General features: G+C 39.0%; 1 protein-coding gene across 1 annotated transcript in view; it reads left to right on the forward strand.

Moving 5' to 3' along the window:
- Positions 1-303: 303 nt before the first annotated feature.
- Positions 304-13,157, forward strand: part of C8A (complement C8 alpha chain) — a 69,836-nt gene continuing 56,982 nt past the window's right edge. Inside the window, exon 1 of the mRNA XM_019837087.3 lies at positions 304-472. Coding sequence (XP_019692646.2) covers positions 396-472 — 77 coding nt within the window. The 5' untranslated portion in view covers positions 304-395. The remainder of the gene's footprint in view (positions 473-13,157) is intronic.

A 13,157-nucleotide genomic window follows, 5' to 3' on the forward strand; every position in this document is an offset into this window, starting at 1 on the left:
TAAGTCTTGCAAAACAAATTGATCTGACTTCACAAGTTCCAAGAGCCACTCAAAAAGACCCACGCATTCTGCAACTGTCTCTTGCTTTGGCTTTGCCTCATTCCGAAAAGAAGACTTCCTTGCTAAACTGGTATTGGCTAAAAATCCTCCGTTCCTCAACCATATGGATATTAGTTTTCAAAAGGTTTGAAAAACAGTGACCTTTGGTGTCCTGGATTTTAGGGTGTTTGGCTAATCAATACCCTAGTCACTAATTAACCACATCTCAATGAGAATTGAGTGAATTCTGTTAGTTCCGAACATTCGATGGCTCTTACAGGTCCCGGCGCAAAGACATCTTTCACTCCAACTCTCTGACTAGTTGTATTCCTTCTAAGTGATACAGGGTGGTTGAGATGCTTGCTGCTGCTGTTTTCATCATGTCTTTGATGACTTGTCAGCCTGGGGCAACTATCCAGGAGAAGGTGGACCGGTGAGTTGGCCCTAAATCTGCAAAATTTGCACAGAGGGATCACCTGGTGGGGAGCGAAGGCACTTCCATGTTTGCAACAAGTTATTCTAGGATAGAATGTGACTTCCTTTCATGTTATCACGGGTCCGGCGAAGGAGTGCAGGACAGTGAAAAGGACATTCCCTTGTAGTCAGATAGATGGGTCTACAGACCACCGATCTAATACTGAAGAGTTGGGTAATCTGGAGTGATCATTTAATCTCTTAGAACTTCAATTCCCCTATCTGGAAATGAGGGTAATGCTGCCTTGTCTATAAGAGTCAATGAATATGAAATAAGGTCCTAGATATAAAATATACTCAGCTTAATAAATAATAATCCTCTTGAGTAATGTTGGACAATGAACCTCTACTTATCCATTTGTGAGTCTTACAAATTCTCTCTCATAGTGTTTCAGGGAGGATATAATCAGATAATGTTAATAACCTCATCCTGGGAAAGCCAAAACTGTAGAGATGCTGGGTCATTTCATTCTTACAATGAGTTTACCTTTTGCTGTAGGGAAATGGATGGAACTGATATTTTCATATGTACATTGCAATTTTGCCCATCTCATTTCCTTGAATCGTCCAACCCGGCTTCAGGTTTTTATATCTTAACATCAAGTATTTTGTGGTGCTTAAGGGGTCCCTTATTTCAGCTTTGGGATAGCATGAAAGCAGTCTTTGTCTTCCAAACACTGAAGATTTTAAGTTGAGCTATTTTAGTCAAATTCTTATTGAGTGATTTAATTTTGAATCATTGCTTTTAAATGCTAGAGCAAAAGCGATTGCCTTTACATAACAGTTCAGAAGGGGGAAAGGCATTTTTATAAGCACTTAATTTGCAATTTGTATTTAAAGCAAAAACACCTTTGAAAAATCAGAAAATTTACCTCTAAGAATTAGGAGATAAAGGCAAGAGAACGGTAGTGAAGGAAATCTCTGCTGAGATACTCTTAATTATAAAAGCTTCTCATTGTAATCCTTTTTGAAAATGAACAAAGAGTCTTGATGTTTGATGAACTTATCAAACAAGACAGACCAGTGAAGAGGCAAATTTGAAGTCAAGGCAAAAGCGAACCAATTAAATACTTTACAAAGTGCTGAAGTAGGAAATCATGAGGTCTTTGTATCTAATGCCAGTATATCTGACCCTCGCTTTGAAAATGGAAAACTACATGGTGAAATGATTCTGTTGGGTTCAAATTATGGCCCTGCTATTTACTGTCTGTGTGATCTCAGGCAAGTTATGTAAGTGTTCTGAGCGGTAAAATGGGAGGAAATTAAGAGAAAAAAAATGGATGAAGGTACTTAGGACAACACCCAGTCCTGAGGAGGCACTCAGTTCAATGCTGGCTATCGCGAGCAGTTTTGTGTGATTGTTATGGTCACATTTTGTTTTTGTCCATTCTCTCTGTTGGTTGACAAAAGTCAGACAGAACAAATGTATAATGTGCCAATTGGCATGGATCTTCAAGACTGGTCAGTGATTTCAAAACATTTAAAAAATTTAACAGTAGCATGCTTTTTGCCCCCAATAAAATCTTATGTGAACCCTCACAGCGAAAACAGATACTATACATTTATATTTTAATGGCACACTTTAATTTTTTCAGTAAAATTTATTTTATTTTATTTTATTTTATTTTATTTTATTTTATTTTATTTATTTTATTTTATTTTATTTTATTTTATTTTATTTTATTTTATTTTTTTTCAACATTTATTTATTTTTTTGGGACAGAGAGAGACAGAGCATGAACGGGGGAGGGGCAGAGAGAGGGAGACACAGAATCGGAAACAGGCTCCAGGCTCTGAGCCGTCAGCCCAGAGCCCGACGCGGGGCTCGAACTCAAGGACCGCGAGATCGTGACCTGGCTGAAGTCGGAGGCTTAACCGACTGCGCCACCCAGGCGCCCCTATTTTATTTTTAAAATACATTTTATACTTTGAAATAAATTATACTTCTTAAATTTTATATTTTTAAATACAGTTTTATACTTTTATTTTTATAAGGTCTTCGTTACCATTTGCTTATTATAAACTCAAACAATTTTTTTAAATGTTGATTTTTTTGGGGTGAGAGAGACAGAGTGTGAGCAGGGGAGGGGCAGAGAGAAACAGACAGAATCCAAAGCAATCTCTAGGCTCTGAGCCGTGAGTACAAGCCCAACACAGGGCCTCATGAACTCACGAGCCATGAGATCGTGGCCTGAGCTGAAGTCAGATGCTCAACCAACTGAGCCACCATAGTGCCCCTATTATTAACTCTTAATAGAAAAATTGAGATACCACCTCACACCAGTCAGAGTGGCTAAAGTTAACAACTCGGGAAAGAACAGATGTTGGTGAGGATATGGAGAAAGGGGAACCCTCTTGTATTAATGGTGGGAATGCAAACTGGTACAGCCACCCTGGAAAACAGTGTGGCTCAAAAAATTAAAGATTGAATTATCCTATGAGCTAGCAATAGTTAGGAATTTATCCAAAGGATACAGGAGTGCTGATTCAAAGGGGCACATGCACCCCAACGTTGATAGCATTCAACAATAGCTAAATTATGGAAAGTGCCCAAATGTCCTTCAACTGATGAATGGATAAAGAAGATGTGGTACACACACACACACACACACACACACACACACACACACTGGAATGCTACTTGGCAATGAAAAAGAATGAAACCTTGCCATTTGCAATAACGTGGATGGAACTGGAGGGTATTACACTAAGTGAAATGAATCAGTCAGAGAAAGACAGATATCATATGTTTTCACTCATGTGGAAATTGAGAAACTTAACAGAACACCATGGGGGAAGGGAAAGAAAAAAATACATAGTTACAAACAGAGAGGGAGGCAAACCTTAAGAGACTTTTATATACAGAGAACAAACTAATGGTGGAAGGAAGTGGGGTAGGGAGGTGGGGAAAATGGGTGATAGGCATCGAGGAGGGCACTTGTTGGATGAGCACTGGGTGTTTCATGTAAGTGATGAATCATGGGAATCTACTTCTGAAGCCAAGAGCACGTCGTACGTATGTTAGCTAACTTGACAATAAATTATATATAAAAACAAACAAATAAAAGAATAACAACAAAAAATGGGGCTGAGAAAAAACATTTTAAAACAATGGTGATGAAAATAAGTTGTAATATCCAACCTCAAATATTTTATATAAATAATACATTTAGCATGTGCGTTGCTTTAAAAAGTTGAAACAATTTTCAATCCTTCTAATTTATTGAGATTTGTTTTATGATAAAAAATAGGATTTCTTAGTGAATATATAATGTGTGCTCAAAAGTGTATATTTCTTTGTTGTTGGGTGTAGTGCTAAGTCATGAAATCAAGTTGGTTGTTAATGTTGCTCAACTTTTCATCTCCTTGTGCTATTAATTACTGAGGAAGTGATATTGCAATCTCCAGCTATATTTGTGGATTTGTCTACTTCTCCTTTCAGTTCCTTCAATTTTTGCTTCATGTATTTTCAAGCTCTGTTATCTACATCTATCTATCTATCTATATTTAGAATTAGTATGACTTCTTGATGATTTTCCCCCTTATCATTAAGAAAGACTTTCATTATCCGTAGCAATTGTTTTTGGTCTGCAGTCTATTATTAATATCATATTCTTACTTTCTTATGATTATTGTTTGTGTGGTGAGTTTTTCCCCAAATTTTATTTTAAATTATCTGACTCTTCATACTTTATTTATTTATTTTTAAAGTTTATTTATTTTGAGAGAGAGAGAGCAGGGGAGGGGCAGAGAGGGAGGGAGAGAGAGAGAATCCTAAGCAGGCTTTGAACTGTCAGCACAGAGCCTGACTCGGGCTCAAACCCAAGAACTGTGAAATCATGACCTGAGCCGAAATCAAGGGCTGACACTTAACTGACTGAGCCACCCAATTGTAGTTAAGTTTTGAAATAGGAAAGAATGAATTCTCCAACTTTGTTCTTTATTTTTAATGGCTATTCTGGGTTGTAATTTCATATGAATATCAGGATCAGTTTGCCAATTTTGCAACAACAAAAACCCCTGGCATTTTGAAATTGCATTGCATTGAATTTACAGATCAGATCAGTGTGGAGAGTGTTTTCACTTTAATACCAAGTCTTCCATTCCATGAATATTGGATTTCTTTTTACTTAATTAGGTCTTCTTTAATTTTTTTCTATGATATTTTATACTTTTCAGTGTATGTCTGATACTTCCTTTGTTAAATTTATTCCTAAATATTTTTGAGGCTATTGTAAATGAGATTGACTCCTGGATATCATTGGCAGATTGTTTATTGCTAGTATATAGAAATACAATTGTTTCTGTACATTGTTTTTATATCCTGCAGCTTGCTGAAATAATTTATTAGTTATAATATTGTTTGTGGATTTCTTATAATTATCTATGTACAAGATTATGGCATCTGCAAATAGAGATACTTTTACTTTTCCCTTTCCAATCTGGATTACTTTTACTGCTTTTTCTTGCCTAATTGTCCTGGGTAGAACCTTCCGTTCTATGCTGATAGAAGTGGCAAGACTGGACATCTTTGTCTTACTCCTAATTTAAAAAAAAAATTTTTTTTAACGTTTATTTATTTTTGAGACAGAGAGAGACAGAGCATGAATGAGGGAGGGGCAGAGAGAGGGAGACACAGAATCTGAAACAGGCTCCAGGCTCTGAGCCATCAGCCCAGAGCCCGACGCGGGGCTGGAACTCACGGACCGCGAGATCGTGACCTGAGCCGAAGTCGGACGCTTAACCGACTGAGCCACCCAGGCGTCCCATGTCTTACTCCTAATTTTAAGAGGAAAACTTTTGGCTTTGACTGTTAAGGATGATTTTAACTATAGTTATTTTGTAGATGCTCTTTGTTAGGTTGAAAAAGTTTCTATTTCTAATTTTTTAGTGTGTGTGTTTGTGTTTTATATAGTGCAATAATGATTTCAGGAGTAGAATCCAGTGGTTCATCCCCTACATATAACACCCAGTGCTCATCCCAACAAGTGTCCTCCCTAATGCCCCTTGCCCATTTAGCCTTCCCCTGACCCACAGCCCCTCCAGCAACCCTCAGTTTGTTCTCTATATTTTAAAGTCTCTTCTGGTTTGTCTCCCTCCCTGTGTTTTTATATTGTTTTTGCTTCCCTTCCCTTATGTTCATCTGTTTTGTATCTTAAATTCCACATATGAGTGAAAACATGTGGTATTTGTCTTTCTCTGATTGACTTATTTTGCTTAGCATAATACCTTCCAGTTCCATCCACGTTGTTGCAAATGGCAAGATTTCATTCTTTCTGACTGCCGAGTAATACTCCATTGTATATATATACCCACATCTTCTTTATCCACTCATCTGTCAATGGACATTTGGGCTCTTTCCATACTTTGGCTATTGTCAATAGCGCTGCTATAAACATTGGGGTGCATGTGTCCCTTCAAAACACCTGTACCTTTTGGATAAATACCTAGTAGTGCAATTGCTGGGTGGTAGGGTAACAATCTATATTTTAATCATAGCGTTTACATATACCATTTATATAAAATGTTATTACCGATTTGTTTGGATTTATCATCTTTTTATTTGTTTTCTACTAGTCTCATTTTTTTTTTTGCTTCTGTTTTTTTTATCTTTTAGATTGAATGTTTTTGTTTCTAATTCCAAATAATTTAGTAGCTATTCTACTGGTTTTTTTGCTGTTGTTATAAGATTTATAATATACATCATTAATTTATCACAGCCTACCTTCAGGTAATATCATACCACTTCTGCTATCATTTTTATTCTGCCTGAGTAACTTCCTTTGACATTTCTTTCAGTGCAGAATGACTTTTGGTGATGAATTCTTCATTGTTGGTGATCTGGAAAAGTCTTTATTTTGCCTTTATTTTGAAGGATATCTTTGTTGAAAATTAAGTTCGAAGGGAGTAGTTTTCCCTGCTACATTGCTTTAAAGATGTTGTTCTATTATCTTTGGCTCGCATAGTCGCTGAGGAAAAATCTGCTTTCTTCCTCTTTGGGTAATACGTCATTTAAAAAAATTGACGGCTTTTATGATTTTCTCTTTATTACTGATTTTCAGCAGTTTATGATGTACCTCGGTATGCTTCTGTGGGTTTATAGTTCTCACAAAATTTGGCAAAAAAAGTGTTGCCATTATTAATTCAGATACGTGCTCTGCCCCATAATCTTTCTCTTCACCTTCTGACAGTCCAAGTTCAGATACGTTGGACAGCTTGATATTATTCCACAGGTCACTGAGACCCTGTCCTTTATTTAATTGTTGTTGGCAGTCTTTTGTCTCTTTGTTCCATTTTGGATAGTTTCTATCACTGTATCTTCCACGTTGCCAATCTTTTCTTCTGCGGTATTTAACCTGTTGTTAAACCATTCAATGAATTTTCATTTCTGTTGTAATGACTTGCAGCTTTAAAAGTTTCATTTGGTATTCTTTTACATCTTCCACTTATCATCGTGTCCATGATTCTCCTTACATATCTGGATATATTTGCAGTAACTCTTCTAAAGTTCTTGTTGGCTGCTTCCTTCATTTCTATATCGCAGGTCTTTAGAATTAGGACTGACTCAGACATCTGGTTGAATCCAGTTGTGTTGCAGGTAACAAATCTGAGCCCCAGAAAGAGAAGGGGCATGTTACATAACAACCAGACTTCTCTGCCAGGCATTTTAAGAATACTGACCGATTAATCCTCATTATGTCCCTTTAAGATTGTTAAAATTATTATTACCTGATTGAGAGCCAGAAAGGAAATAAAGCAGTTTGACATGCTCTACATGAGTCAGCCACCCAGTGGAATTGTCAGGTCTTCTAACTGCCAGATCAGTGTTATCACTACCATTGCTGCTACACCTGCCCCCCAGAAAAAAAAAAGTGGTTTTTTTCCCAAAACTAAACACATATTTTGATAAGCAATACAAATATAACATTTTCAACCAAAAATGTCTATTGATGGAGAATGGACAAAATTCCTTAGGGTGACTGATGAAACATGAGTGAGGATTCCAAACATGGAATGACCACAAGGGTTTGTTCCTTTCCTTGGTTAAATAGGTCATACAGGCAGTGGACCCTAAGAAGTTCAAATCACGATTCTCCTCTTTATTTTGCCTATTTCATGGGCATCTCAGTGTGTTTACTCGACTATCCTGGGCCAGGCCATGTGAATATTTTCAAAGGTTGTCCAGATAACTGGAAATCAGTATGTATTAGAGCTACATGAATTTTTTTTTTTAATTTTTTTTTTCAACGTTTATTTATTTTTGGGACAGAGAGGGACAGAGCATGAACGGGGGAGGGGCAGAGAGAGAGGGAGACACAGAATCGGAAACAGGCTCCAGGCTCCGAGCCATCAGCCCAGAGCCTGACGCGGGGCTCGAACTCACGGACCACGAGATCGTGACCTGGCTGAAGTCGGACGCTTAACCGACTGCGCCACCCAGGCGCCCCAGAGCTACATGAATTTTTAACTCATATGAATAGCTGGAGTAGTGGATTCGACTCAGAAGCAAGTCTTGTGAATGTGGACACTTTTGTCCAGGGTAACTATTAGCTATACTTCAAATGGCATTGGGTATGGGCTATGGAGTGAGATCAACCTGGGTTTAAGTCCTGGCTTCACCACCTAGTGGCTATAGAACCTGGACAATAAACTCTCTAAGGCTCAACTTAGTCATCTACGAAACAGAGATATGTATTTCATTGAGCACTTTACAGGAGGTAAGAGAGTTCATATAAAGTACTTAGCACGGAACTTGGCACATGGTAAGCTTTTAGAATATTGTTTTTATTACTCTCTTTCAGAAACCCTTCATAGTATATCTTGGAATGCTAAAACAATGCATATGTTTTAGTGTTAAACAGCCTTCGTCGGAATCCTTGCTTTGCCATTTTACCGTCTATATAAACTTAAGCAGGTTTATTTCATCTCCCCATGAATCTGTTTTACTTGCCTATAAAATGGGTGTAATAGTTCCCCACCCCACAGTGTTCTTATAAAACTGAAATGAGATAATATAAGATTAAATGAGATAATATACTTATACTCAACATTGGTACTGAGCTCCTACTAGATGCAACCTACTAGATGCAAAGTACTATACTTAGCACTAGGCTATAATGGTGAACAATGTAGTCATGATGCCTGCCTTGCAGAATGTGCCATGTAGGAATGGAGATAAAGTATGAGAAGCTCTATGTAGGTGGCAAGATGTTCACATAGGGCAGGCAGGTCAAGGAAAGCTAACTGGAAGAACAATAAGCCTTAGCTGAACTGGGAAGTTTTGGCCAGATGAATGAGGTGCGATTATTCTGTGTGGAGAAAACAGTATTATGCACATTCTGTAGGAACGCCTGGAACATTCCTAGAGCTAGAAGTTCTGTGTGGAATTCTGTGTGTTGCCAGCACACAGGAAATACTTTCCCTCCTTCCTTCCTTCCTTCCTTCCTTCCTTCCTTCCTTCCTTCCTTCCTCTCCATACTCCAGGTATGCTAGGTACTAGGTGGTGAACTAAACAGATAAATGTTCCTGCCCTCAAGGACTTGACAGTGTAGCGATAGAGTAGATTAACATGTAAACAAAACATTTCAGCAAGAAAACTGTGATGAGTACTATGAAGGAAACAAATAGATCCTTTTGACAGAGGATATTAGAGCAATTGAAAGACAGCCTGGTGGGTGGGGTTTCTCTGGAGGTGGTATTTAACCTGAGAGATGTAGGAAGGTCAGGAGAAGCCACGTGAAGAAAAGGGAGAATGGAGAGATCAGCATGTCCTCAGACCCTCCAGTGGGAAATGGCCCATCATGCTCATGACACTGAAGGATGGCAACAGCGTGAGAGCAGGGAATTGTGCCCTGACAGGATGTCAAAAAAGCGGGCAGACACCAGATCACAGAGGACTTTGACATCATGATGAGGATTTTGAACTTCAGTCTATGGGTACTAAAACCCAACCAACCAACCAACCAACCGGAAAACACCGGAGGGTCTTAAAAAATGGGAGTGCGGGGGAGGAAAAATCATCCCGGTGGCTGTGCAGAGAAGGGATTGGAGGAAGCTCAAGTGGAATGTCTTGGCCCACAGGAGGCCACAGCAGTGATCTCATGATAGATAATGGTGCCTTAAATTAGGGTGCTGGTAGCAGAGGTACGCAGAAGGGAAGATACTTGAGACGCATCTTGAAAGTAAAATGGACAGACATTTCCAAAGCACTGGATACGGGGGCGAGCGGAAGGAAGGAATTAAAGACCATTGCTAAGTATTTAGCTTGAGCAACTGTGTGTTGTGATGGCTCTACTTTTGGATGTGGGTGAACCAGAGAAGCTGGTTAGTAGAAGAGGAAGAGTTGAGGTTTGGAGCCATTAAGTTTGCCATGCCCCAGGGGCACCGACCTGGTGGAGATCTAAAGTGGGGCAGCTGGATAAAGAAAAGAGGATTTCAGACGAGTAGTCTAGGCTGAAGATTTACATTTGGGAGGTATTAGCATAGAGGCAAGGGAAGCCAGGGAAATGGATCTCACCGTCCTAAGAGTGAGGGAAAACGGAAGAGAAAAGAAATGCAACATTGGGGCCTGAAACATTCCAGTTTTTGGAGAAGTCAAAGAGAACGGGCCACAGAGGGAGGGAGGAAACAGGGAAGTGTGATGCTGAAGAAATCCCAGAACGGATGATTTCAAGAAGGAAACAATGGCTAACAGAGGGGGAAGTTAAGACCAAGCCAGAAAACTTTCTACCGGATTTAGCAACATGGAGGTCGCTAGAGACTCAGCAAACTCTCAAAGGCCATTTAAAGTACCTCAGTTTCATGATGTGATTTCCCTGTAAGAACTGAATGGATCTGCCTCAAGATTATATAATCAGTGACAATCAGCCTTAAATATAAGCTGAGTCAATTTATTAGGATGATCCTCTGGCAATAATCGGGGTTAGGCCTTCTAATCTTCTAGCCTAAAATTGGGAGCTGATTAATCATTTTTTGATTTCAGTTGCTGGGGTGGCCACATTCTGGGGTTAGGCATTTGACTCGCAGATTCCACGTTTAACTCTAGGTTTTAGGCCCTTTGCCCAATGTGCCATTCTATTTAAAAAAGCAGATGGGGGGGGCGCCTGGGTGGCACAGATGGTTGAGCGTCCGACTTCAGCCAGGTCACGATCTCGCGGTCCGTGGGTTCGAGCCCCGCGTCGGGCTCTGGGCTGATGGCTCAGAGCCTGGAGCCTGTTTCCGATTCTGTGTCTCCCTCTCTCTCTGCCCCTCCCCCGTTCATGCTCTGTCTCTCTCTGTCCCACAAATAAATAAACGTTGAAAAAAAAATTAAAAAAAAAAAAAGCAGATGGGTAGCATCTCACTAACCCACAGCCCTATGGAGAGTAGACATCCAATACCTTTTTGATAAAGGTGGACAGTTTTGATGAGCATGTACAGGGTTGAGAAGATTAGAGAGTAGAAACTGACATGTACATCAGGCTTGTGCTTGGGGCTTTACATACATGATTTTACTCCATATTCAAGACATAGGTTATTATACTATTTTTCAGTTATAATTAAATGAAAGTTCAGTAAGGGGCAGAAACTGGGTTGCAGTGCGTGTTTGGTAGACTCAAAATCACTTGGTGTTCTATCAGTGTTTCCTCAATTGTGTTACACAATCTTACAGACGTTACCTGAAAGAAAGAAATGATGTGTTCAAAAAATTGGGGAAATGCTGGGTTGGGCAGATTAGAATGCAGGACTTCTCAGGGCCTTTAATATGTTGCAGTTTAAATTTCTGAGAGTAGCATGTTGTATGCAATTTATCTGAACGTATTTGACCATGTCATTTTTCTTCTCTTCCTTCTCAACCCTAGGTTGAGCACTCCACAGAGCACACTTTGAGAAATCCTGTAATAGTACAATATTGACCGGGGGTGATTCTATAGATTAAAAAAATCTAAAAGCCAGAGAGTTAAAGAAACTTGCTCATAGTAGATAGAAAAGTAGATATAAACTAAAAACGAGAATCAAAGACTCCTGACTCCCAGTGCTCTGTATGAAATGTGTTATTGCTTGAGTAGATTCTCAGCAGCTAGGAGACGCTTCTTTTATTTTTTTTGGAGACAGGTTAAAACTATTTGCCAAGATTTACTAGACCACAGATTTATTCACGGTTCCCTAAGTGATTGAAAAATGATACAATTATTTTGCAAAGCCATTTGGCCTTAAGTGTCATAAGCCTTAAAATCACCTGTATCCTTCAACTTAGCCATCCCACTCCACAGGATATATCTTCAGGAAATAAGAGGATATGGAAACATTGGGTGCCCAATAATCTAATTGCTTGATGTTAGAGGAATGGAACCATGTGTAGTCATCATAAGTAGTTTACATTTCTGCTATGATATTAAGTGGAAAATCAGGATGTAAAATGTAATACTCAGTATGACCTCAATTATATTATGAAAATAAAGCAAAAGGAAATAGAACAAAATATTAATGGTGGCAGGGCTGGGGGCATTTTTTTCTTTTATAATCTCTTCTACGTTCTCTTTAAAGAGAATGTATTACTTTTGTAATAAGCAAAAAATACACTACATTTAAAGATTCGCTGGACTGATAAGAGAAAATGCTGGACATATTGATATTGGCTAAAAGGTTGGAGCCTTGTAATGACTTAATGAATGGTTCTGTGTACCTTCTGTACTCTTGCTTCAGTGATAGCATTACTGTATGTGCTTCTGTCTAGACATCATGTCACAAAGCTTTTAAAACGACAGCAACACAGCATTGCTCTGTCTAGGCTTTTGCTCCCATCCATTAATACTGTTTCCTTCCATTTTGACATCATAATGCAGTCTCAGTGGGCTTGCACTGACATTACCTTGACAATTCCACAGTGAGAAGCAAACTATTGCTGGAGTCATTTTCTGTTCCCAAACCTTTACTCTGTACCTTCTCTCCCACCTTTTGATGGTTAGAACCCTGTCTTTCTCCATGTTCCTATACCTCAAGCTTTTATTATTAGGAAATCTATCAGAAAAATGACAGATGGGCAGAACCTTGAGCCATTTGAATGTCTAGTTACCAGAATTATTTACTTAGCTTCTAACCGGAAATCGAGTTCAAACAAGTCTCTACACAACGTCATTCTATTTCCCATAAATTGGTTTCCTTCTTTCCCTTCTTTTCTTTCCTTCCGTCTCCTCTCCCTTCCCTCCCCCCTTCCTTCTTCTCTTCCTTTTTTCTTCCTCATCGTCCCTGCTTTCCTCCCACCTTCCCTCCCTTCTTTCTTCCCCTCCCCCCTTTCCTAAATATTCACCGAATACTTTCCTTGTATCTGGCATCATAATAGGTGCTGGAACATCAGCAGCAAATATACAGGCAGTATCTGCCTTCATAGAACTTATAATCTGGTGAAGACAGAAACTGTACAAATATTACAAGTGTGATAATTAAGTTTTGAGAAAATGGGCAGAGATTGACCACATCATATGAAGGCAGGTATATAACTTATCTGGGTATTGAAAAATATTGCCCTAGGAACTGATATTTATTATGAGATTGAGTTAACCAGGTAATGAGGTCGATAGTTCACTCAGGGTTGGGTTTTACAGGTGGGTGTGATCAAGGGAACAGTGGAGTCCAGGAATTTAGGGCGCAGTTATGATTTCAAA

Source organism: Felis catus, chromosome C1 (assembly GCF_018350175.1).
Source record: "Felis catus isolate Fca126 chromosome C1, F.catus_Fca126_mat1.0, whole genome shotgun sequence".
Lineage (NCBI taxonomy): Eukaryota > Metazoa > Chordata > Mammalia > Carnivora > Felidae > Felis > Felis catus.